The sequence below is a fragment of the Crocuta crocuta genome, unplaced genomic scaffold (assembly GCF_008692635.1).
Source record: "Crocuta crocuta isolate KB4526 unplaced genomic scaffold, BGI_CrCroc_1.0 scaffold25, whole genome shotgun sequence".
Lineage (NCBI taxonomy): Eukaryota > Metazoa > Chordata > Mammalia > Carnivora > Hyaenidae > Crocuta > Crocuta crocuta.
The window spans coordinates 13,159,710-13,187,006 of NW_027532015.1; the positions used below are offsets into that span (position 1 = coordinate 13,159,710).

At 44.0% G+C, this 27,297-nt stretch overlaps 1 protein-coding gene across 1 annotated transcript in view; it reads right to left on the minus strand.

The window, feature by feature from the left end:
* ARFGEF3 (ARFGEF family member 3) overlaps positions 1 to 27,297 on the minus strand; it is a 153,186-nt gene that overhangs the window by 24,298 nt on the left and 101,591 nt on the right. The window contains exons 17-26 of the mRNA XM_077776166.1: positions 23,951 to 24,058; positions 23,361 to 23,576; positions 23,089 to 23,199; positions 21,439 to 21,589; positions 19,836 to 20,156; positions 17,569 to 17,702; positions 15,429 to 15,574; positions 13,139 to 13,318; positions 5,547 to 5,691; positions 3,858 to 3,980 (exon numbers count right to left, since the gene is read on the minus strand). Coding sequence (XP_077632292.1) covers positions 3,858 to 3,980; positions 5,547 to 5,691; positions 13,139 to 13,318; positions 15,429 to 15,574; positions 17,569 to 17,702; positions 19,836 to 20,156; positions 21,439 to 21,589; positions 23,089 to 23,199; positions 23,361 to 23,576; positions 23,951 to 24,058 — 1,635 coding nt within the window. The remainder of the gene's footprint in view (positions 1 to 3,857; positions 3,981 to 5,546; positions 5,692 to 13,138; positions 13,319 to 15,428; positions 15,575 to 17,568; positions 17,703 to 19,835; positions 20,157 to 21,438; positions 21,590 to 23,088; positions 23,200 to 23,360; positions 23,577 to 23,950; positions 24,059 to 27,297) is intronic.

A 27,297-nucleotide genomic window follows, 5' to 3' on the forward strand; every position in this document is an offset into this window, starting at 1 on the left:
ACCCTCCTGGCGACAAGCCACGTGTTGGGCTGGAATGAAGTATGGGCCTCTCTCTGTTTGGAAAAGAACCCATCTGCTGCTGGTGCCTGGCACTAAATAGAGATGATAAATAAAGTCCCTGAGATGATCTAACATCTGGGGCTTGGCGACAGAGACTACTGAATTGAGTTGGAATGATTTCTATTTTTTTTGTGGTGTATATCTAGAGATTTTGCAGATCTGTGGAGGGCATCTAGATTTTCTGTAGGTAAATACTAGTTGAGGATTATCATTCTTCTCATGTAACGACTCTATTCCCCTACTTTTAATAAAATCATTCCACAGTACTGTAATTATATCCAATTGTCTACAATTGTAGCAACTAGCGCCCTCCCCTGGGGGTAAACAGACCTAATTACTAGGCATTAGTTAAAATTCAGACCAAGAGGCAGGTTTCTCCTTAAAAAAGAAAAGATAAACATTTGTATTTTAGATCAAGGATAAGGTTAGACAGTAAATAAGCTTTGCGGGTCATCTTGTTTTTGTTACGATTTCTCAAATCTACTGTTGTAGCACAAAAATAGCTATAGACAAATGACCATGGCTGTGTTCCCATAAACTTTATTTATAAAAACTATTGATGGGTTGGATCTGGGCTGCAGGCCATTGTTTGCCAACCCCTGGTTTGGATTAACACACTTCACAATATAAAAACACAGAACAGATCAAACTCGTGTTGAATAAGCCAAGTGGGAATTAAAAATACGTTCATTTCTTAGCGTGTTGCTCACAGTTTTGAGTGTCCCAAAGGTTTTTTTTGTTTTTGTTTTTTTTTAACCAAGGCTGCTGTGTAACACAACAAAGTCTATGCAAATGGCGCCCCCTGGAGTCCTGGGCAGTCCACAGCCAGCATAGCTGTCCTGGAGGCTCCTGAGTTCCCCCAGACTCCATGCCCCATACAAATAACTCCACCTTGTAACTTCTAGGAAAAACCATCCTCCTTGCACATACCGGTAATTCTGCATCTCCATTTGCTGCCCTTATTTTCCTCCTTAAGAGAAAATCTCAAATTTGTAACATGCTGTTAGGCATCTCCCCTGGAATGGAGTTTCACAGAAATTCAACATGTCCACATGTCATTACTTTCTCCTCTCCTCCACACCTAACCCGCTGGGTAGCACCAGTCTTTGTATGGAATGTGGGGAGTGGGAGCCATCCTCAGTTACTCCTCCCCAACCCCCCATTCCAGGTGGGGGCCCTGCAGACCCCACCTCTACCATGAGCTAGAGCCAACTGCATCCTCTCTACACTCTGCCTGCCTATAGCTTCTCGTCTCCACATATGGGGACATGTGCCTGCCAGAGTTTAGTTTCTAACATTGTGTGTGATTGTACTACTCTTTACTTAATAATAACCTTCCTCGCACGTTCTGGATTCCTTGATGTGGCACACAGAGCCCTTCACAACTGCCCCCTTCCTTTCTTTCCAACTCGTCACCCACCGTCCCTCTTATGTGGGATCCCTCCAATGTACTCTGTTTCTAGAAAAATAAACCTATGGCTTACTCTACCAAGTTCAAATGTCACTTCCTCTTTGAAGCTTGCCCCTAGCCCCCACTACCAAACATCTATTGCAGCTGCTTGTTTATTTCAGCTTAAATGTCCTTTTTTCCCCTACTAGCCTCCATGAAGATATTCATCCTACTGAATTATAACTATCAATTTATATGTGTTTCCTAGAAGAGCCGTGAGGCTCTCACAGGCAGGAACCTCTCACATGTTTTATTCATCTTCATATCTTCATATAGATGTGCCCACATAGGAGGCGCTCAACTGTTCACTGAATAGCAGTCATTATTATGACTCTTCAATGAACTATAAAACTGCGAACTAATAGCAAACATATATACTGGCCTCTGCTCCCAGTTCCTGGCACGTAGCTACTAAAACCCTTGTAATTTCCCAAGTGATAACAGTACGAGAAGCATCTTTTGTTCTAATATTTGGTCTCTGACTCTGATTCCTGACACAGAGCTCCCACATCCTTGGAATTTCCTGGATGAAAGGAATATCTATTGTTCTAACCGAGGCAACACCTGGTGGGCTCCTAGATGTGGACTGTTCACCAGAAAGACCAAGCCATGATTAGAACCTCCCCTTCCTAACTCCTAAACAGAGTTAAAGACCTATCATGCCTACATGATGGAGCCCCCAAAGTATGGGGTTCAGATATCTTCTGGGTTGGCTATATGCTGGGAGGGTGGGACACCTCAACTCCATGAGGACAGAAGCTCCTATGTTTGGGACCCTCATGAATCTTGCCCTATGTATCTCTTTGTCTGGCTGTTCATCTGTATCCTTCATTTTATCTTTCATGATATAATAAACTGGTAAACAAGTTGCCCTGAGTTCTGTGAATTATTCTAACAAATAACCAAATCCAAGGGGCAGGGGTTACGGAAACCTCACATTTGTAGCCAAGTCAGACTTGTGGGTAACCTGGGGACCTACTTGTGCTTGGCGTGTGATGTGGGGGGCAGTCTTGTGGGACTGAGCCCCTGACCTGTGGAGTCTGAGCCAACTCCAGGTAGTGCAAAAACTGAACTGAATTGTAGGACACTCAGCTGGTGTCGCAGAATATTGCATGGTGTGAGAATTGCCCTCTCCCCCCATCCAGTATTGTGAGTGTGGTAGACATAAGATAACAAAGAAGACACACAGGAGTGAGTTTTCCCCAAGCAAAACCTGAATTTTCTATGACCTAATACAAAGATTCAAATTGAAGTTCTTATGATTAAGATTATTTGGTTTCTATTTAACATACACCAGAATTAAAAAAATGATATAAAATCTTATGCTGTAGTTCAAAAGAAATCTTCCTCTGAAGCCCAATCAAGAAGCAAGTGGCTGCCATCATTACCCTTCTGCTCAGTCCTCTATTTCCCAGGGTGGATGTAATCATAGACTAAGGCATATATGATAAATAATAGACTACAACAACAATGGTCTACAGATCAGACTTGTTGCCTTCAGGCTCTATCCTGAAACTTGCATTTGGTTCCTGTTCCCTCAAAAAAGGGAGCGTGAGTGAAGTCACCTAGTTTCTTGGTGTCCGGTTTTCTTTTGCAAACAAATTGTCAATTATTTAGCAAAAATTGAAAAAAAATATCATGAACTTTATATTGTCCTTAGCCTCCAAGTCTCAGAGCACTCCATGGTGAAGTTCTCAAACCTTTAAGGTTTAAGGTCCTTCTAAAATTGCTGGTTTAACTAACTGCCCTCTCTTCCATTTCATCCCTGATAAACTTGTGCTATATACAAATCTGCAACAGCGGGTTATGTCATACAGCAGGACTCCCCTTTGTTAAAGTATTGCTAAATTAAGCAGAAAATCAGCTTAGCAGACTCTGACACAAAGTCTCAAAGAAGGGGGACTTTCACACTCCAAAGAAATTTTATGATTAATAAGGCCCAGGGGAAGGCATTCTTAATTTTTCTTAGGAGGATCTGGGAACTCAAGCTCAGGCTGCTAATTATGTGATATCGAAGACCGTATTCCCGCATAAGGGCAGTTACTGAATATAGTACTGAATATTTTAAGATTCAAAAAGAAGCTGGAGTAAAATAACATGTAGATTGAAAACACGCTACAAGAGTATTTCGTGAACATGGTGAAAAATAGCAACCCTGGCTGGAATCCAAGCTGCTTTTACAGTAAGCTTTCTGCTCCTGGGAACACAACACACCACCATCTGCGCACAGCCCAGGCTGCTGGCTCGCTCCAGGCAGTCAGTCGCCTGTCTCCAGGGCTCTCCACAAACAGTGCTCCAGGACAGGGGCCCCAACTGTCACGAGGCATGGAAAGGAGACCCCACTTACCCAGTCCTTTGACAAACTTCATAAGGCACATGATATAACTCGTGGCTGCATTAGCGAAGACCTGGATGTTGTCGGTGTTGAGAAAAGCTTCAAATACATCAAACACTGGGGCTTGGCCTTTTCCTGAGGGAAGAAGGTTGAAGACTTGTAAGAACATTAAGTCTCCACCATTCAGGTTGTCCATACTCTCAGCACCTTCCATGGGGTCTTGGGAAAGACCTATTGGAGGATATCCCTGGCCTCTTGATGGTACACACGGTGCAGCTCCAGTACCGTCTTTCTCAGCTTTGCCTGCAGGGGGAGCTGCAGAAAGCCTACAAATACGAAGAGCCCAGTAGAGAGATGAGGGCAAAGCCAGCTGAATGCAGGGCTGAGGCAATGTGTGGGTCCACGGGGTGGTGAAACAGGCAGGCCTCTGGGATTCTCCTGCACACATAATTATAGGGGAGGGAAGGTTTAGAAAGGCCCTGATGGCATATTCTAATTGATGCATAACTGTGCAGAAAAAGAGTTCACCGGCTCGAGATCGCTATGCTTAGAAGGCCTGCTTTACAAGACTGCCCTTGACTGGCATCTGGGAACTTGGCTCTCAGGATATTCCCAGGCAACAGTTAATGGATTAAGGGTGGTTCAAGGTGCCTAGACTGTGCAAACAACATGGTTTATTCTGAATACTTGCTTTCCTATGGGGAGTCTGGGATTTGGGGAGGTGCTAGGTAGAGGGTACATATGTGGCCAGCTCTTAGCTGGGTCTCTAGTGGGCTTTGTTGGGAAGAAACATCATACTCCTGTTGCTGAATTTTCACTGCAGGGGAAGAGTATGCTCTGTGGGACCCTCATGGGAGGGCTGAGAGCACACGGAAGCCTGCACAGGGATTTCCCCAGATTCTCTGTTTTTTTGCCCTGATAATCTGGCCTGTCCTTAGTATGCTGCCATGATAAATCTTAGCTGTGAGCCATGTAATAAATTTGATCCAGGCAATAAGGCTTCGCATAACTATACGCCGAGTCCCGTGAGCCCTCGAGTCTGTCTCTGAATGTATCAGTAGTCTGGGGACCACTCACTGACAGGATACCCACAGTTGTTGGGCATGCTTTATGGGCCCCCAAACCCAATTTCTGTAACTGGGATTCTATTAGCTTTCCTGCTTCTTTGTAGGAAGTGAATAATGGTTTTCTTTTTAGCTTCAGGAATGAACACAACACAGATATGTATAACTGAAACAACAGAAGTGTCAGCCTCTCGTCTAATCTGTCCAGAAGAGCAGGGCCTGATTAATGCTTGGGGTTCTTGGCCTGCTAACGGAACTCAGAATGCATGTCCCTGCTCTACCGGATTGTTTCTGCCAGAAAAACATGGCTGAATGGCAGTTTTCCCTATTGATCAGTTTCTTTAGATAGCGTGAACACTGGCATCAAGAACTAACGCTTTATAACAGGAATCATCTACATATTCTTCCTTCTCACCACCCTTATTTAACATAGTACTGGAAATGCTACCCAGAGCAACTAGGCAGGAAAAAAATAAAATAAAATGCATCCAAATCAGAAAGGAAGACGTAAAATTGCCTGTTTGTAGATTACATGGTATATTGTATTTAGAAAATCCTAAAGACTCCACCCAAAGCTTTCTAACTAATAAATGCATTCAGTAAAGTTTCAGCATACAAGATGAACCCACGGTCTTACCCATGGAATAATCACCAACCAGATACTCCTTCACCTCAGACTTGTTCCCACTGTGCACCGTTTCCAGGGCACTGAACAAGGGCCTCCATCCCGACTGGATTTGGGTGGAACACACTTCAACCAGCTCGCCGATAGATGTGACAACCTGGCGGAGGCAAAGGAGGTGGCACTTAAAACTTTCTCCTTAAAAGCAGCAGGAGAATTTCTGGAAAGGGGGGGATCCACTTCTCTGGCCCCTGTTTCTGGGTTAATTTCAGTGAAAAAGAAAAACCAGAATTCAGCCAAACCCACTCAAAAATCTCCTCCATTAGCAGCCACATTGCATTAATTAATCCGCATTTGGCTAATGACTTACATTGTTGAGCAACTGTTCACGTGCCTATTAGCCATCCATAAATGGTTTGGTGTTTTTTTTTTTTTTAATTGGGTTTTTGTCTTCTCATTATTGTCTTTTTATTAATTAGAGTCCTTTATGTATTCTAGATTCAGGTCTTCCCTGGGACGCCTGGATGGCTCAGTCAGTTGAGCGTTCAACTTTGGCTCAGGTCATGAGCCAAACTCACGTTTGTGAGTTTGAGCCCTGTGTTGGTCTCTGTGCTGACAGCTCAAAGCCTGGAGGTTGCTTCAGATTCTGTTCTCCCTCCCTCTCTGCTACCTCCCCACTCCGCCGGCTCACGCTCTGTCTCTCTCCCCCTCTCAAATATAAATACACATTAGAAAAAGACTATTTATAGATTCAGGTCTTTCCTGAGATATAGGATTTACACATTTTTAAAAATAGCTTTGGCCTTGTCTTTTTATTTTTTAATGGTGTCTTTTCAAGAACAAATTTTGAATTTTAATGAAACCCAAGTCATCAGTTTCTCTTTTTATGGATCATGTTGGTGTCATTTCTTTTTTAAAATTTTTAAGAAAATGTTTATTTTTGAGGGAGAGAGAGAGAGAGAGAGAATAAGCAGGGAAGAAGCAGAGAGAGAGGGGGAGAGAGAGAATCCCAAACAGGCTCCACACTGTCATTGCAAAGCCCGATGTGGGGCTTGAACTCACAAACTGTGAGATCATGACCTAAGCCTAAGTTGGGTGCTCAACCAACTGAACCATGAGGTGCCTTCATGTTGGTGTCATTTCTAAGAAATCTTTGCCTAACTCAAGGTCCCAAAGATTGTTAATAGTAATATTCATATTAGCATTCATTTCGCCTGACATTAATATAGCTACCCCAACTCTTTCATGGTTACTATTTGCATGGCATATCAATACTCTTACCTTCAATCTATTTGTGCCTTTGAATCTAAAATCTGTCTCTTGCAGACTGCATATTATATCTTATTGCTCTGTCCAGTCTTATAATCTCTGCCTTCTGATACTTTTAGTCAATTGATGTTTTCTAATATCTTTGAGACATAAATCACATACTGTAAGATTGCCCCATTATACTGTACATTTTTTTTTAGCATATTCACAGAGCTGTACCACCATCAGTAATCTAATTTTAGAATGTTTTCATTACCTGCCTGTGTCCACCAAAGGCAGCAAGTGTGGGCAGTCATCCCCTCCACCCAACCCTGCCCTCCACCCCAGGCAATCCTTAACCTGTTTATCTCTATTGATGTGCTTTTTATTGATGGACATTTTACATAAATGCAATCATATAAAATGTGATCCTCTGTGACTGGCCTTTTTCATTTAGCATAACGTTTGCAAGGTTCATCCACGTTGTAGCACAAATCAGAACTGATTTTTTTTAACTGCCAAATAACATTTTATTGTATGGAAATAGCACATTTATCCATTTATCAGCAGATGGAATTTAGGTTGTTTCCAACTCTCTGGCTATTAATAATAACATTACTATGCATGCTTGTGTCTAGGTTTAGACTGATATATATTTAAATTTTTCTCAGTTATTTACCTTTTGCAGAACTGCCAGACTATTTCCCATGGTGGTGCATTTAACCTTTCTGTCAGTAGCATATGGGAATTCTGACTTCTCCACATTCTCATCAAAACTTAGTATCTTTTATATTGAAGTCATTCTGGTGGGTCTGAAGCGATATCCCACTGTGGTTTTGATTTGCATTTCCTTAATGACTAATGACATTGAGCATCTTTATGCCAATACATATTTAATGCTATTATTAATATGGTCTTATTTACATCTGCCACTTTATTATGTTTTCCACATATAATGTGGTTTTTGTTCCTCTGTTCCTCCTTTACTGCCTTCTTTTGTGTTAAACATGTTTTTAGTGTATAATTTTAATTCTTTTATCTATTTTTAATTTATTATTTGTATTATTCCCTTGGCTCTTGCCCTAGGGATAATATACATCTTTAATTTATCACAATATTCTTCAAGTTAATACTGACTTATTTCTGGCAAAATATAGCAAGTTTGCTTCTAAACAGTTTCACTTTCTCCCCCTTCATTCTGTTATGGTTATTTATATATTCATAGCTAATAAATCCAAAAATACAGTGTTGGAGCTAGTGCTCTTAACGTTTATAAAACAAAAAGAGAAAGAAATAAATACAATCTTTTTATATAACTCACATCAGATACTGTTTCTATTTGTGAAATTGATTTACTATCTTGTGTTATCTCTTTTTAGTCTGAAGGAATTCCTTTAGTATTTTTTTAAATGTTTTATTTATTTTTTGAGAGAAAGAGAGCACAAGCAATGGAGGGGCAGAGAGAGAGGGAGACAGGGAATCCAAAGTGGGCTCTGTGTTGACAGCAGTACGCCTGATGTGGGGCTCGAACTCGTGAATCATGAGATCATAACCTGAGCTGATATTGGACATTTAGCTGAGTCACCCTTAGTATTTCTTATGGAATAGATCTGTTGGCAAGAAATTCTCTTGATTTTTGTTTATCTGAGAATGCTTTGACTTCATCTTCATCTTTGAAGGGTAATTACTCTAAATTATTCACTGACCATTTTTTTTTCCCATTTAGCATTTTCAAAATGTCATTGCATTATCTTCTGACCTTAACTCTCTCTGGAAAAGCAGCAATTAATCCTATTGTGGTAATCCTATTTTTCTCTTGCTGCTCTCGAGGTTTTGTCTTTGAGCAACTTGACTATAATGTATCTACTGTGGATACCTTTGTGTTGAAGCTAATTGGGATTCCTTTATTTTTCTAAATATATCTTCTCACCTCTTGTGTTTCTCATCTTTCTCTGAACTCCCATTACACATAAGCTTGATATTTTCCCACAGGTCTTTAAGGTTTTATTTCTGGTCAAACAATCCTCTCCAATCTTTAGAATGGATAATTTCTACTATCAGCCATCTCAAATCTTGCTAGTAAGACTATCTAGTAGGTTCATTACAGTGTGTGCTTTTTTCAGCTCCAGAATTTGCATTTTCTCATAGTTTCCCATTTTTTAATTAGACTACTTTTGAGTTACTGTCATAAATCCCATTAATTCTTTGAACATATTTATGATTGCTGTTCTAAAGACTGTCCCTCACCTCCAACATCTGGACACATTCTAAGTCACTTTCTATATTTTTGCCTCCCCTCTCAATGTGTCACGCTTTCTGGTCTCTTTGCATGTTTCTTTTTTTCTTTTTTTTCCTGTAACTTGACATTTTATATAACAGAGTGTAGCAAAGCTGAATTCTGACTAATTTTTCTAAGGTTTTTTTTTTTTTTTTTTTTTTAAATAAAGGGCCAGACTTATACTATGCAATCAGTGTCTTTCCATGTGTGAAGAGCCAATGTCTCTGGCTCAGTTTCTCTGTTTGTATGTCTTAGCCTTACTATATAGTATCCATCCCCATGCCTGCATAGGCTAGTGGTCAGCTGATGATGCAGGAAAAAGTTGTGCTCAGATAACTTGAGCCTTTAAGGCTCCTGTCCTCTTCAACCAACCCATGTGTGCAGGTTGGAGAAAATAGTCCAACGTTGGCCAGTTCTCGAGTTTCCCTTGTTTTATATTTTCTGATGGGATTTGTAGGGTATATGTTGAATATACCCATGTTTCAGTCAGCCAGAGGTGTGCAAGGAACTTATCTAGTCTTTCTATTAAGTTTCCGGTTTCCAGAGAAACCATTTCATACATTTTTCATTTTTTTAACGTTTATTTTTGAGAGACAGAGAAAGACAGAACATGAGTGGGGAAGGGGTAGAGAGAGAGGGAGACATAGAATCTGAAGCAGGCTCCAGGCTCTGAGCTGTCAGCAGAGTCTGATGCAGGGCTTGAACTCCTGAACCACTAGATCATGACCTAAGCTGAAGCTGGATGCTTAACCTACTGAGCCATCCAAGAGCCCCCAAGATTCTTGTTACATGTGTTACTGGTTCATGCTCCCTGCAACCGTAGGCTAGCAAAGTTGTGGGTTTCTCCTGTTCACCTCCTAATGAACTCACCACTTTTAGGTGCCAAACCAATGGTCTTCATCTTCTTTAAACCAAGTCCATCTCTTAAAGGAGGAAAAACTGCTGATTTTCCAAGTTAGCTCCAGACTGGTCAAACCACTATTCTTGCCAATATCTTGAGAGCAAGGGTGATGTCTTTGCCAAAAGGTCAGATTCTTCTACTGTTCTTTTTGTTTTTAATTTTTAATGTTTATTTATTTTTGAGAGACAGAGACAGAGCATGAGAGGAGAAGAGGCAGAGAGAGGGAGACACAGAATCTGAAGCAGCCTCCAGGCTCCAAGCTGTCAGCACAGAGCCCGATGCTGGGCATGAACCCACGAACTGCAAGATCATGACCTGAGCTCAAGTTGGAAGCTTAACCAACGGAGCCACCCAGGCGCCCTGAGACTTCCACTCTTCTTAACCAAAGTTCTGGCAAGAAGTATTTCTAAGCATAAATGCTACTCAGTTTGTTGTCTGTCCTTGATCAATCTCCAGAAACCTGAGATTGTTGCTTTTGACAACTTTGTCCTGTTTTATACTTGATTTCTATGAGGAAGATCCATTAACTTTTTCATGCCATCATGTCTTAAATCTTTCTGAACATATTTAAGCATCGTTATTTTAAAGTCTGTCTCTGACAATTCTGGGGTCTGGATCCCTGGCTGGCATGTGTGTGTGTGTGTGTGTGTGTGTGTGTGTACGCGCGTGCACACACTCATGCATGCGCGTCTATTTTTATTGTGTTTTTATTTTATTTTTGTTTTCAATGACATGTTATTTCCTAATGAGCCTGATTATTTTTTATTGAATGTAGACATTGCACATGCAAATCAAGACATAGTTTGAATCCCTGGGATGATATCATCTTCTAGAAGAGAGATGTTCTGCACTGTGGCAAGCAGTAGAATTCTCAGTCATTCATCTCATGTTAGGGATTGGTATGATTTCCTCTTATGACCAGTCTGTTTCAGGTTTACTCTTCTACCTAATATGTCCCTTTCTCTTTCTGATTCTGCTCCTAGAGGTCAGTGCTTCATTAAAGACTCTAATTTTGCTTAATTTCTCAATCTTTTAGCTTCCTCTTCTGAAATTAGTGGATTCCATTTCAGGAAAAGTAGCCTCAAGCACCAGTCACAGACTCTGGGCATTCTTTTTCTCCTAGATATTGACCTCATAGTTATTCACTGCCTTGCTGTATTCCAAAGCCTTCCAGTGATTGAAAAAAAAACATTTTTTTAAATCCAACTTTTTACAGTTGTTCCCTGTGGGAAGTAGATCTGAACTACTTAGTTCACTATTATTGAAACCCCTCAATTTAGAGTATAGGTATTAACCTGTATTTTCCTTACTTTCATTTCCTTAAACTTAGTAGATGTTCTTATTTAATATTTTGAGGGCAGGATGCCAATATTTCAATGCTCTTTAGTCCTGATGGTGCCACCTGTTGCTTCACGGTTCCCTCTGACTACCGCCCTGTTCCCCTGTGTGTTTTGTGATATTTTGTAAATGCTGTGAACTCACAGATCCTGGCATGTGGGATTCTTTTGTGGCCCGAGTTGAAATGAGCTCCTCTGGGGGAATTTCTATTGCTTTTGTATTGTGCCTATGTAGAGCTGCTTAGCTCTACCCAGGTGGTATAATTTCATAGGCTGACTCTATACAAAGGCTAGCCTTTAATTTTAAATCTTACAGAGTTGTTTTTTTTTTCTTTATCTCTATCAAGAGCAAATGTTAGGGGCGCCTGGATGCCTCAGTCGGTTGAGCATCTGGCTTCGGCTCAGGTCATGATCTCATGGTCTGTGAGTTTGCGCCCTGCATGCGGATCTGTGCTGACAGCTCAGAGCCTGGAGCCTGCTTCACATTCTGTGTCTCCCTCTCTCTCTATCCCTTCTCCACTCATGCTGTCTGTCTCTCTCTCAAAAATAAATAAACATTAAAAAATTAAAAAAAAAATAAATGGTAGAGAGAGGCTGCGAGTACCCTCAGGAACAGTGGTACTTGGGTTCATTACTAATTCAACTTTGGCCTGAGTAAACCCCAGTTTTATAAGATTTGCATTGAGATCTGTCTCCCATACAATGCAATATTACTTGGCAATAAGAAAGAATGAAATCGTGGCATTTGTAACAACATGGATATAACTGGGGGTATTACGCTAAGTGAAATAAGTCAGGCAGAGAAAGACAGATATCCTATGTTTTCGCTCATATGCAGAGTTTGAGAAACTTAACAAGAAGACCATGGGGGAAGGGAAGGGGAAAAAAAGTTTTAGGCATAGAGGGAGGCAAACCATAAGAGATTCTTAAATACAGAGGACAAACTGAGGGTTGATGGGGGGGAGGGGTTTGGGGAGAGGGGAAAATGGGTGATGGGCCTTGAGGAGGGCACTTGTTGGGATGAGCACTGGGTGCTTTATGTAAGCGATGAATCATGGGAATCTACTCCTGGAGCCAAGAGCACACTGTATACAGGGTATGCTAGCTAACTTGACAATTAATTACATTTTTAGAAAATGAAAAAGGACTGTTAAATAATTAAAACAAAACAAAACAATGTGAGTTCGAGCCTGCATTGGGCTCTGTGCTGACAGTCAGAGCCTGAAGCCTCCTTCAGATTCTGTCTCCCCCTCTCTCTGCCCCTCCCCTGCTCCTGTTCTGTCTCTGTCTCTCAATAATAAATAAAAACATTAAAAAATAAAAGAAAAAAAAAACAATGTGAGAAGCAGAAACTCAGCTTTACCTGATTGCAAATTCCCTCATGGCAAAACCAGTCTTAGAGCTCTGCTTAGCTCTCTGGTTTCCTATTGTTACTTAGTTATAGACATCTTCATATTCTTTACTTTCTTGGCTGAAAGTGTCAATGTATTTAAAAGGGATTTATAAACCTTTATTTAACTTTGTTGGGAGGTTTCCGAGAGTGGATCTGTGTTTCTAGCCCACCATCAGGCTAGACATGAGGTGTCCAGAGGGTACTGTAGTGATGAAGGGCACAGGAGAGGTATATAAAGTACAGGCGGGTGTAGCCAGATTGCTTCATTTCAAACCCCAGCTCCCCCAATCACTAACCATGTATCTAATTAGCTAAACTGCTTAACCCCCATCACAGATTCCTGAAAGGATTATGAGAAAGATGAAATACGTGAGGGCCACAGAGCTGTGACAGCCCGTGCATTCAACAGGAGCTCGCTGAGGGGCGAGCTGCCCTCCGCGACACACTGACCTGGTCTTGGACATCTTCATCGCACAGCTCCAGCTGCATAATACGCTCAAAAGGTCGGAAGAGTGCTTCGTTAAAGTGAAAATGAGGTGGCTCGTTCCAGTCAGTGAGGACCTCTGTCAGTATATCATGGATGAAGGAAACAGCCTTCTGAGACACGTGCCTTTCCTTGTGACAGGCAGCCTGCAAAATTCAGGAGCGAGAAGAACACCATCAGGACTTCACGAAAATGGTTTCTTAGGTTCCTAACCCACCCATCGTAGGGAGGTAGAAGCAGCAGTTCTCTTAGAGCTAAAAAAAAATCCAAGGAATAAATATAGATGAACAGGACCCTAAAATGGAAGGTTTAACAATTTAACCAAAGACCAGACACAACTCCAGTTTTATTTTAATATTTCTGGAAAAATAAATTTCTAGTAATTTCTTTTTTTTTCCTTGTAACATGACAGTTTTCTTGGGCGTAGAGAACACAGGGACCATAAAGACGCCAGAACCTAGTTGGGGAACTCGCCCAGGCTCTCATTTTTAGTCATGCCCCAAGTATGAAGTTCCGATGAGTCATCTGTCCCTCAGGGAGGTGGGCCAACCGCGCCAATAATGCTCTAATTGGGTCACATCTTTGTATCTTTAGTAGTCCTCTCTCACAGCGACCCTGGGCTTGGATGTGTGACCTGCTCTGGACAATGGAACAATACCAAACATTGTATCAGTAGAGAACTGAAAAGTAGCTCTGATTCGGGGTCTGCCCTCTTGCTTTCCTTTGGAATCCTAAGAATGCCACGTGAATGAGCCACGGCTGATCTGTTGAAGGGAGAGAGACCGGGGGAGAGGCCCACTTGTCCAGTCCTTCTGGTCAAGGCCGGCATGAACCAGGTGACCACAGGTGCACAAGTGACGCACATTGAGACCAGCCAAGCCTGGGCGGCCCAGCTGAGCCCAGCTCAGATTTCTGATCGACAGAATCATAAGCTAAATAGATGGCTATTGTTTTAAGTGGCTAGGTCTTGGGAGTGGTTTGTTATAGGGTAGCAGAGAACTGATACACTGGTTTCCCACAGCCAAGTTGTTATTTCTTGCTAGAATGTTCTCAGTTTAGTGAATTAAGTTCCAAAAAAGTCTTGATTTTATGACATAGCTCTACAGATGAGCACTAAAAAAAGGAGTAAGAATGGTTTTTACCGAAAAACAAGGCAACGATTTTCCCATCAACTGAGAAGTTAGCCAGTCGTCATATGTTGAAATGCGTAGTTCATATGATATAGTTTATCCTATGAACTGCTGTGTCTGAGAGTGAAAGGGGTCCTAGTGTTAATTTTGTTGGGAAAACTAGAATGTATTGTTAGTTACAGGGTACTTCCCAGAAAAAATATATTTAGCTATCAGGAAAGAGAGACTGGCAGGAGCAAAAGACCTTGTTAAATTCACACATAAAACTGAAGCTGCAGGGGCGCCTGGGTGGCTCAGTCAGTTGAGCATCTGACTCTGGATTTTGGCTCAGGTCATCACCTCATGATTCATGAGACTGAGCCCATGATAGGGGATTCTCTCTCCCTCACTCTCTGTCCCTTCTCCGCTTGTGCACATACATGCTCTCTTTTTCGTATTCTCTCAAAATAAATAAATAAGCTTAAAAAAGAAGTGAAGCTCCAGTCTCAGGTTAAAACTCGGGCATGAAGAATGAGAAACTGGCTGTGGGAGGTACCTAGACAAGTCACATAGCTGTAAAGAAAGAGGGTCAGGGTGATATTGTGGCGGTATCGCCCTTCGTGGTGATTTTCTAGATGCCATGATGTACAGAGAACTATGATGCTTGTGCCCAGGCTCTGGGAACCTGACTGCTCTCAGACCATGGTGCTCTTTGTCCACACACTGACTGGAAACCCCTGCACTGGCCCCACTTCCCACGTGCTCACCTCCCCAGGTGTGAGGCCACCAGTGCTCACATCCACCAGGTGCGGGGCCACCAGGTGCTCACCTCCACCAGGTATGGGGCCACCAGCTGCTCACCTCCACCAGGTGCGGGGCCACCAGTGCTCACCTCCACCAGGTGCGGGGCCACCAGCTGCTCACCTCCACCAGGTGCTCACATCCACCAGGTGCGGGGTCACCAGTGCTCACCTCCACCAGGTATGGGGCCACCAGCTGCTCACCTCCACCAGGTGCGGGGCCACCAGGTGCTCACCTCCACCAGGTGTGGGGCCACCAGTGCTCACCTCCACCAGGTGTGGGGCCACCAGTGCTCACCTCCACCAGGTGCAGGGCCACCAGCTGCTCACCTCCACCAGGTGCTCACCTCCACCAGGTGCGGGGCCACCAGGCTCCAGCAGCGCATCACGTGGAGCAGTGGCCGTGCTTTGCTCCGCACGATCCTCAGCATGGCATCCCCCAGGCGGAATAGGTGGAGGGCACTTTTCCGGTCTTGGGTGGATTTAACTTCTCCTGTAAGGAGACAAGACCATAAAGCCCAAACACAGAAATAGTTTGACCCATTCGAGCACAGAGAGAGTATGAAAATCCTCAGAGCAGTAGGATTAGTCAGTGGGGGCCAAGCAAGAGAAGAGAGGACCCTGGATTCAAGACAGACGGGGCGGTTCATTCAATAAGATAGGACCCACCTCTCCTATTCACCAGCATATGCCCGGTGCCTGCTGTGACAAGCGTGAGCAAGGCTGTGGGTAAGGAGGAATGATGTGGTGGTTAAGTAGGAGGGCTGGGGAGTCAGACTGCTTGGGCTCAAATCCTGGCTGCCCCATTTAGAGGCCAGGTTACAATGGACCAGAGACTTCCCTCTCTAAGCCATGTTTCTTGTTATAAAAGTGTGGATAACAGCCCTTACCTCTTAAAGTTACTTTAAGGATGGTACTCCTGAAGTGCTTATCACAGGGCTTGGCACATACGTCCCAACCCCCGCTCTTAGCTATTATCATTACTGCTCACTCATCCTCCACTTTGCCAACCCTTAATGGCACCTCTGAAGCCCTTGCCAAGCAGGCCAGGCCCCCATCTACTCAATAACATACTTGTTCCACCTGCTCTGTCTTGCTTCAGTGCAATCCTTGCCTACCCTGACCTTTTGCAACTTCTTTGCCCCGTCCCCTTGGTCTTTTCTTGTCACTTTCTTCCTGTTCATGTCCATGCTTCCTATACAATGCTGATCATTATCACGCTCCTCCAACCAGAAGGCTCCTTTCTAATTAATCTTGCCGTATCAAATAAACTTCAAAATGACAGTGATAATAATTGCTGACATTTACGGACTGTTCACTTGGTATTGAAGGCTATACTGGTTCTTCATGTGTCTTTAATCACTTTATTTCATAAAGCCAGCTTTAAGCAACGTAATTATTGCCATTTAAAAAAAATGCTAGGAAGGTAGACTGACTCGCCGAAGACAATGCAGCTGGTAAATGGTGAAGGCAGCATTTTAACTCATGTGATTCATTCCCAAGCAAGTGCTGCCTTCTCCTAGGTCTGCTGCCTCCTCCTGACCCTGCTCATTGCTTTTTGTAAGCTGAGAGCCTGCTGATTTCTCCAATGCAGAACACTTTGAAGGTTGCCCTTGGGCTCAAGAATTCTCTGGAAATCTGACGGGTCTGGAGGTTGGCTTTACAAGTTAAGGTTGTAAGTCTGTTAAAAACTAGTGGGGAAAGCATTGTGCTTCTCAAATCAGAATCTGCAGTAAGGATCAAAAGGCCAAATACGTACACTTAGAACTTCAGATTCCTGAAGATGGAAGGGACCTCAGATGTTGTGCCATCCAACCTGCCACCACAGTGGGTCCCCTGCCTGAACCCATCAGGACAGAGGCTCTCTGCTTCCACATGACAACCGTGGTGGTTGATGGACAGATGCATTTGTGAGCATCCTGCTACCCATTTGGGACTCCTGGGCAGCTCAGTACAGCTCTGCTCCCTTTCCTTTTCACTTGGCCTCATCAGTGAAGACAGTGACATTGACCGATCATTAACAAGATGTGCCTTGATGGCGGGAGGCTTCTGACCCTTCCACTTTTCTCTCCCACCAGTCCCTTGTGGAATTAGGCACCGCTTCTGCAAGTGCTGAGCTGAATGAAGAGACGTGGTCTGTGATTTGGAGATGGGGTCCCACCCTCATGTGAAGCTATTTGCACCCTGAGTGACCACATGATTTTCTAATTGCAAGCACAGAACTTAGTAGAACAACCCAGTGCAGCCCCAGCAGTAACACCTATGGTACCGGCAGCACCAACATTTCCGTTCACAGAGAATAATACTGCCACTCCACCCCCGATCCTGCCACACTTCAAAGCTGAATGACAGATCTGCACGAGAACTCAGCCAGAGTACCGTGTGTGAAGGGAACATGGATCAAGTCTTCAGATGGGCTGTTGCCATCAGGGATCTGGGCCATTTCTGGCTACACTCACGGCACAGTCTCTTACGGGAAAGAATTACCTGGCATTGCCAGAGAGTAATCAACTGTATCCGTGACAGAATGGAAGAGCTGGGACTGTGATGCTTTCTTCAGCTGATAAAGGAACCCTCCCAGGGCTGTGAGGTTCAACTTATCCGTAGCATCTTCAAAAAGCCTGGACAAAATAAACAGATTTGTTATCTGGAGATGATTTAGCAAAGTCTTTGTGGTAGAATGATTATGAGAGTTATGTCAAATGGGATTAATGAAAATGTGTAACTGAAAATAAATGTTATACTTCTATGCCTATTACTACTGTGTACAAGTCTGCTCTAACTATGAGATTTTGATCTAAAAGGCACAGACCATTAAAAAACAAATCTGTGTATCCCCATGGCTTAGTGCAGCCATACTAGGCACTTATAAAATGTTCGGCAAGAAGTTGAAAATTGACAAGGCATCACTGCCTGAAACTGAGTAATGGGGAATGGAATCCCTAGAAGTAGCTTCTGTTTCATAAGCTGTATTGTAGAAGAACCCACTAAGTTAATCACCGCTTTTGCTGGGCTACAAGTGATGAGTCTAGTGCTGAACCTTGACCTTGAGAAGGACACAAAACCCAAGTAAACCCAAACCTGTAAGCCCCCTGGGGGTGGGGCTAGCTTCAATGTTGCCTCTGACACACACCCAGAGCCTTGGACTTGGTGGGAGCTCAAGTATCTACTAAAAGAACAAATATTCCCTAACCTAAGGGGCCTTGCAGGTTCTTTCTGTTTTCTACACAGCTAGGCGCAGACCTTTCTGGCAGAAGGAGCTGGGAAGGAAGAGGGCAGCACAGGCAGCAGGGTTTGGAGAAGGACCTTAGCCTCACTGGAATTCAGAAGGTCGGCATCAAATGTGGGTTTATGAGGCCAGCCTTCCACTGCTCTTGGGTCATCTGCCGCCGGCCCTCCCAATCTGTGCTCACACCAGAAGGGCGAGCAGCTCTGGGGGCGGCACGCGCTGGGCAAAGGAGAGTGTCACCAACGGAATGGAACAAGGAGCCCCTTTTGAAGAGGTTATAGGAGACGTACAGGTTGTAAGATGGGACTTAGTGCATTAAACATTCACAAACTATTGAAACGAAGACATTTTTCCTTGCTATTCTCTAATTCCAATTTTAATATCATTGAGTTTCTGTGTCCTATTAACCATTTCTTCTCTCTCATTCCTGGTAAAAAATAAAAATAAAAAAACAAAAACAAAAAGAACCCGCAGTGGTGCATATTATACCTCACCTGACACTGTATACTACTTTCTAGATGCCAAAATGCTTTTACAGCCATCTTGTTGGATAAACAGGAAAAAGGGATGACTGTACTGAGTTAGTAGATGGAGAAACTGAGTCTCAGCATAACTATACAGATGTAGGGGCACCTGGGTGGCTCAGTAGATGGAGCGTCTGACTCTTGATTTTGGCTCAGGCTGATCCTGCTTGGGATTCTCTCTCACCTCCTCTCCCTGGCCCTCTCTCCTGCTCTCTCTTGCTAAAAATACACACACTACACACATATACATACATACAACCAAAAACTTTATACAGATGTGACCTTGTAGTTGGTTAGCATCAAAACCAGGAAAGAACTCTTCTGAGCCCAGTGAGTGCTGTTCTGCTCTCCCACTCCCTCCCCGGCTGTCAGGCTCCCTGTATAAACTTCGATGCACCTGTGCTGGGGGCACATCCGTGAGGTGAGGTGGGACTACATGTGACTGGTGACCAACAGCATTTTCAACATCAGAAAAGTGTCACGACTTGGGGTTATTGTTGAGTTTTTCCTCTCAACCTTAAAATGGTCAAATAATATATTACACTCTTGGATGTGGGACTGTAATTATCATAAAAATAATGGGTTCTTACTATTCAGCAAGCTCTATCCTAAGTGCTTCAAGTGTACCAATTAGTTTAACCTCACAGCTACCCTGGGAGAGAGTGACTTCCTGACCCTACTTTACAATGAGGCAATCAGGGCCTCGGGAGATGAACCTGCCCAAGGTCACAGGTTAAGTGCAGATTTCTAGCTCCAGGGAGCCCACCTCCAGAGCCTCTGGTCTTAGACATCAAACAGCAAGCAGTTCATTATAGGTGCGGGGCATGCTGGGAGACAGAAATATGTTTGAAAATAAAATCAAAAGAGGCTTAAATGACTGGCCAGCAAATTAAGGTGTCCTGGGAGTGATTTTGAACCCACAGAGATGGATGTGGCCTTGCCCTCCAGTACTCTGTGGTGAGCAGCTGTCTGAGGTGCAGGGACCACGCGTACGCTCATACCTGTCGGCCTGGGTGGACAGCGTGAGCACGGCCTTGGCGGCGCTGCTCCCTGTCATGAGGCTGCCCCCGCGGAAGTCGGAGGCCCGGCCTCGGCTGCCTTCCCTGACCAGTTCTTGGATGGAGAGAGGCTGGATGACGGGGGCCGCGCTCAGAGAGCTCTCGGGCTCCAGGTTCTGCTCCGGAGCCGAGTCCTCACACTCTGGGTCCCCAAGGAGTCCAGAGTCCCCTGGTGCCTTCTGGGGCTGGCTGATGGTCAGAGGGGGCTGAGGGGTGCCGGCGCTGAAATGGGTGTGCTCTAGCGTGCCCACGTACTCACAGACCCTAGACGGAGTCACAGACAGGCAGCCGTTAGGCCTTGCAGCTCAGCAGGACAGCTCTGTAAATCCCAGTGAGAAAGGAAATCCAGCTAGCTTCGCTCCTCCCCGATCTCCCTCCTTCCTCTTGGGATGGCCACCTCTCCTTCTCCCCCCTTACTATCCCATCCACATCTTTTTTTTTTTTTTTTTTTTTTTTTGGGCNAAGTGGGGTAAGGATTCCTCAGACTGTCTTACCCCGTGCTGGGAAAAAGGTGGGTAACAAATGCCCTGTTCATCCTGTTCCATCCTGTCCAGCTTACTGGCTTAGTTTTATTTGGACATTGGCTGTTGGAGGGAGTTTTCCCAAGGAGCCCTCTCCCCCTCCCTCTAGTGCTCTGATTAGGACTCAGGAAGCGTTTGTTTAGGATCCCAGAATGAGTGTGCATACAGCTGGCAGGTCCTCTAGCCACAGTGGCCCTTCTTGCAAGGGCTCTGCCCAGCCATGTACCTCCTTGGCCTGACAGCCCCACTGCACTAATGCTGGGGTGGTGCCCTAATCCCAGTAAACACAGAGAGGTGTCACAATGTAGCGTATAATGGCCAGCTTCCAAATTGTTCGTGCCCAACAGACCCCGGGACTAAGATGGTTCGTTAAGAGGCCTGGTATTACAGAACAAATCCAGTTACTGGTAAAGGCCATTCTGGATATTTCACTCTCGTGTTCTATAATCGGGCAATGTTTTGTACGTAAAACGCTCTGGTACAATGTCAGTCATTTTCCTGCCGTGATTGGCTTGTGAGAGCCATGAAGAACAGCAGCTCTCCAGCCTCCACATTAAAACCCATTTTGCTCCAGGCTGATTCACTCTGGCTTTTTCATACCCTAGTTCCTCCCAAGATGGGTTTTTCAGTCCTTGGATGATCTGATTGATTCTTTCTGACTCAACAGACACTTATGGCTGTACCTGCTTTGGGGGCATCAAACTGAACCCAGATCTGGCTGGTGCTCTGGGCGAGATATGAGTACCTGCTCCTCCCCCTGCCTCACCACTGCTGCTCTGCCAGAACGGAGCTGGGTGCAAGGCACTGGGCATGTGCTGAGGAGAAGGAGAAGAGACAGCCCAGCACCTGTCCCATGGCTTGGACCCTGAGCAGGGCCTCACCATCCCAGGTCTGCCCAAACGCCAATGCCTGGGAGATGGGCTTTTTGCCTTTATCTCACGAGGTCTCTGGAGCTACTGCAGTCTGCATCTCACCGGGGCTGTGAACTCTGTAACTGACTGGGGCTCGGGGATCCTGTCATGCACCTGAACACGTGTGGCCAGCAGTCCGGGTTGTGGCTTCCCATCTCCAGGCCTACACTGAGGATGGCGTCCATGCACAACACGTGGGCTGTGTGCAGCCATGCCCCCTGCAGCTTCCCGATCTGCTCCAGTTTCTGCTCCACTTTTAGCTTCACTGTGCCAGAGAGACAATCATTAACATAATGGTCCACGAAGGAGACAGAAAGGGAGAGAGAAAAGATGAAAAGGAAAAGAAAATGAAAGGATGAAAAGGGTTGCTGTGCAAGGGCAGAAGGGAAATGGTAGATGTCACTTGATGTCACTGGCAGCAAGCTCCTCGCCAGCAGGTCCCTTGGGTTCACCCTGCAAGCTGCCCAGCCCCGAGGCCCCACAGACCCTGGCGAGCCCAGCTCTCTGCAGCCTTGGGAGTTGGGTGAGTCCTCGGCTGGTGGGTACAGTTCTTTCAGACCCCTCTGTGGGTTCTAAGTCAGTCACAGCAGTGAGGATGGGTTCCATGTGCTGACCCCAGCTAAAGCCATTTGTGTCCAAGCCCTTCTCCCACCCGTGAATTCAAACTAATAAGACAGAATTCCTAGCAACCTGCAAGTGCTCTGCAGTGTGTTTAATGTCATGTGTTCATGATAATGATCATCTAAACCATATGTATGCATGCTCTGGGCACATGATGACTACATTGTAACTGAAGATTACTAAACATTTCACTTGCTGAGTTTACATTTATATTTGTGATCTTCAAATATATATATTTTAACTGTAGAGGACTAATGAGAAAGTATGTAGAAGGTAACTTAGTATGTCATTATAGAAAATGCCAAGGCAAGACCAAATGACAACATCATGGACAATATCCATGAATACAGGTTTTGAGTCATTGGAAGATGGGTCTGATGGAATAACTGAGTGACAGACCAAAATGCCAGAGGAAGCCAAACCATATTCCCGTTGTAAGGGGCAAACTGAGTTTTAGTAAAGCATCACCTTCTCATGGATGTGATACTGATTATATTTTTCATTTGTATAGAATTTGAACATCAATTCTGGTTTTATAATTTTTTTAGGAACTTTATATATAAGGATTTTTATGTAACTTATGGTTGTGCATATTAAGTATATATCCTAGGTAATCATCTGCTGCATTGGCTAATGGATTTAACAAGATAAAAATCAACTCTTCCTGGAGTTCACGAAGCTCAGGTTTTTCTCTTAGAAGAACAAAGGTTTTCTGAAGCTCCTCTCCAGGATTTTCTCCATTTGATCTCCCTCCTCAGAAAACTGGCCATTCTGCTTTGCCCCACTATAACCTGAGGGATCCTAAAATGTGTACTCTGTGAAGGGTACATGAAGGGTACAGATGATGACAGAGAGTGAACAGCTCAGCCAGGCGGCCTCTGGTGTCCACAGGACTCCTGTTAGCAGCCCAGTTGCCAGGGCCAGTATGGTGTGTCTCTGGTCTTCACAGGGATCTACGGTAGGCACTCTGCAGGGGCAGTCATGTATAAAAGAGCCATGCCTGTGATCCAGGCTGGGGTCTTGTGATCAGCAGTAAATACATGCCATGCATCACACAAGGAACCAACAGGTGTCTGTCATGTGCGCAGGTGTGTGCCAACCGCACAGAAGGCGCCAGGTGGATGCTGGCGCTCTCGCTGTTACCTTGTGCTATGGCATCACTGGGCTCTTGGACTTCCTTTTCCTCTTTTTCTTCCTGGACACAGGAGGCAGCTGCCATCTGGGCAAGGGCTGAGGCGCAGTTAGCGGCAACTCCTTCAGAGAAAAGAAACAGTTACCCCTCGCTGGGGCTACTGTCTAACCTTTTACCAAGCAGAGCCCTTCTAAAAGATTTGTTTTCCACTAGGGCCATTCCCAGAGTGTTCCTCAGGGACACCCCGTGGGCCATGGGTCTGGAACATTACTCCCGCCGGTACCTAGAGCACAGCTCAGCCGCGCTGCCTTCCGCAGCCCATCGAGGCTCATGCAGATGGCATCACGTTCCTTTTGGTTCTGCTCTTTGACGCCTTCAGCTCCCAGAATGAAGGCCAACCCTTTGGAGCTTCCTGCCATTCGGCCAGTCAGGGGGGTTGATAAAGTATCGATCAAGTTCTTCCAGCAGCCCACCAGAATATAGCGAGCAAATGCCACACCTAGGACATGAAGGGGCATAGATCACTTTCTGGATACAAAAAAAAAAAAAAAACAAAAAACCAAAAAACAAACCACCTGGCAGTGAATGGCATGGGATCTTTTGACTATCAAGTTAGCAATACTGAGTTGTATGCAATTCTACTACAGGAAATCAAATTTAACACATATTGGATTGTGTTATACTTTGTGTTTATAAATAATGAACACTGCATCAACAGCTAGATGTTGCTAAGTAACTTCCATCAGGCACTTTTTCTGCCAAGACAAGAGTTAATTCATTTATGTCAGCACAGAAAGCTGCCACTTAATGATTTAATTGCTGGTAACATATGTGATGTATATATATTCATAAACTCAAGACCCAAACCATTACCTGCCACCGTGGAGTCATCAATTCTCCTGCCCTGGGTGAAAGGAGACTCTGTAGAAGCTGAAGCCATCAGCTGGCCCCCAATTGCACTGCTCTCTAAGCCATCAATGTCTGTCAAGTAAAAAGAGGAAGGTTTTCCCTGATTAGAACACTTCAGGAAATAAAAACCAAAAACCAAAAACCAACCAAACAAACAAACAACAAATGGCCACCACAATATCCATTTTTTCCCTACAACAAACATCCATTGAATCCCTCATGTACCAAATATGTAAGACTTTTTTATCAGAATATTAAAATTTTTATTTTATTCCTTTAGTCCAGTTTTCTTTCATTGCTAGAACGTCTTCTGTTAAGCTATTATATATTTTTTACTAAAAAAAATACAGATAAACTCTGCTATCTCTGTTGTTGGAAAATCTATTGATTTAGAATATTCTGATGTTTGAATATTCCTTTTATCCAAAATGGTGGCATTATAGCCAAATTTTATATATGCAGGTGCCCTAATGTGGATTTCTCTTTCAGAATTTCCTCATAGGAATGAAGAAGAGAATAAGAATAATGCCTCTTTGGTCAGATAATCACATCATCTGATTCCAAAGTACAGCAATACGTTGATAATAATATCTTACAATTTACCAAGTGTTTTCACATAATATTGTTTTTATTAGATCTTCCCAACAACTCTAAGCAGGTAGGTAGGGCAGGTATTATTTTTCCTATTTCACAGAGAAGGAAATAAATATTCAAAGTAGGTAATCTGCCCAAGGCCATGAGGCCTGTAAAGAAGGAATCAGTCGGGGCGCCTGGGTGGCTTGGTCGGTTGAGCGTCCGACTTTCGCTTAGGTCATGATCTCGCGGTTGTGGGTTCGGGCCCCGCGTCGGGCTCTGTGCTGACTGCCAGCTCAGAGCCTGGAGCCTCTTTCGGTCTGTGACTCCCTCTCTCTCTGACCCTCCCCTGCTCACGCTGTCTCTCTCTCTCCTAGAAATAAATAAAACATAAAAAAAAAAAAAAATTAAAAAAAAAAAAAGGAATCAGTCTTAGTATACAAGTCTTCTGACTCCCATCCGGGCCTCTTTCCAATGACATCACACACTTCGTCCAGCTCAATACAGCATCTTAATTCTCTCTGTAAATTTTTGTTAAAACAAATGCTCATCTCTGGAATTAGCTCAGTGAACCAGTTCTTAATCTACTGGCAAGAAGAGGGTGGCCTGGGATTGAGAAGATTTAACTCTGAATTAAGCAGCCTTATAGCCCTGGGCTGTACTGCATCCTCTGGGCCTTGAATGTCTAAGTGGAAAGGAAGGAACCACTGGAGAAGTGACCATGGAATTGAAGCATATATCCTTGAACATGACTGAGATAGCTGAATATAACACAGAGAGGGAATGGGAAAAGAGGGCAGCCTACCTTTATTCCTTGACTGTAGAACTTGACTCTCACCAATAAGATGAGAGTTCTCTGCATGGTGTTTGAAAATTATTTCATTATATCTTTGAGTTTTACAGTAAGTCCAAGAAGTCTAGAGATTTATGGCAATGCATCTCTTCCCCCCATTTTAAACTTTCATTTGCATATTAAAAATGGTGCATTCCAATAATTAAAATTATACGAAGAAAAAAAATGGTGCTGTGATTAAACTGCATTTTAAAGCCTGCAGGATGCCTTAGACCAAGTTGGGCTTTACTGGTCCTCCCCATCTAGCTTCTTTCTTCACCAATGGCCAAGTTCTTTTCCTTCCCCGCCAGCGAGACAGGCAGAGGGAAAGAAGGGTTGGCATTCATGGTCAGTAGTTCGGATTCTTTGAGCAACATATCTCTTTGAAAAAAGTTGCTAAGGTAGATTTCAAAAGTTCTCATCACAAGAAAAACATTGTAATGATGTAAGGTGATTTGACATTAACTAAACTTACTGAGGTGATCATTTTGCAATTCGATACACATATATCGAATCACGTTATACACCGTGGGCTAATATAATGTTATATGTCAATTATCTCTCAACAAATTGGGGAACAAAGGCAGGGAGAAATCTCAATGGCTGCTAATGTGGGAACAGGCCAGTTGCGCTGAAATTAACTTGACCTAGAGTCAAATGGTCTTATGACATTCATCCGAAATTGCCATTTACGGAAGTTATGTTTCTTATATGCTGGGTGAAGGGCTGATGGATTCAAGCAATACAAAGTTTATCTAAGTGCTAAAATTCCTCAGTTTTACACAACACTTTTACATGACATCAGGAACGGCCACAGTTAGTACAATGTCGAAGGTAAGATTGCTGCTGTTGCTTTTTGTTGCATGTGATGAAAAGATCAGATAGAAGTTTCCAAGCTCCCAGTTAACTGCTGCTCAGATTGACTTGTCATTTCATACCTGGAATTTGCTACAAAGAATCACAAAACTTTACTTTGTAGAATTCTGTGTGAAAAAGCCCGTTTTTCTATCATTTTCCATCTAGAGTTAGAAAGCTCTCCCATCGATGTGGCCCACTGAGTTTACAGTTCCGTGACAAAGCGGTGGCTGACTCACAGTAATGACTGATGAATGTGGCTACTGTGAATGGCCTCTTGTTTGTTCATTTTCATTACTACTGAATGACTCCTTTTGTTAAGGTCCAGGTAAGAGATTCACAGAGATTAATTTTGGCAGAAACTACAGTATTTGAAAATTAAAGCTGGCATGTTTAGGATCTTTATCCAAGTTCCAAGGCACTTTAAGCTCCGGGCAGTACCTTCAATCCCTATTGGATGGACTTGGCAAAGACAGATGGAAACAAAGCACTGCTTATAGGCGACTGAGTAAATGTCTCATGCGTGTGTGAATTCCTGTATTTCAAATGGGTATAAGTGTTATCGTGATGAACCAAATGCAAATTGGTCACCTGTCTAGTGATCCTGAATCCCAACGTTTGGGACCTAAGCCTTGCTTCTCTCAGTTGCATCCTAGTTTGAGAACCAAGACTCCCAATGCCAGCCAATGGCCAAGACTCTGCCTGGCTGTGGACAGACTATGTGTGCTGACTCCCTTGCCTGATTCCTAAATAGCACCTCACCCCAAAGTCCTCATTGCTGGGTTCTACTTGTCAGTAGCCTACTCTGTCTCCTTTGTAAGAGCCCCCCAGTACCAACCACAGGTAATATAACAGACTCTGCCTCCTCGCTGGACTCTCCTGCCCCGGCCAAGTGCTCTTCTCGCTAGTATGCGCTGCCAGGGGCAGAGCCAGGCTGAGCTGTGTGAGGACACAAGGCACTACAGAAAGAACGGGGAAGGTATCTGGCAGAGGGCTGTGCCCCTCACCTCTTGTTAGCCAGAGCCAGGAGATGATTCAGGTCAGAAACCAG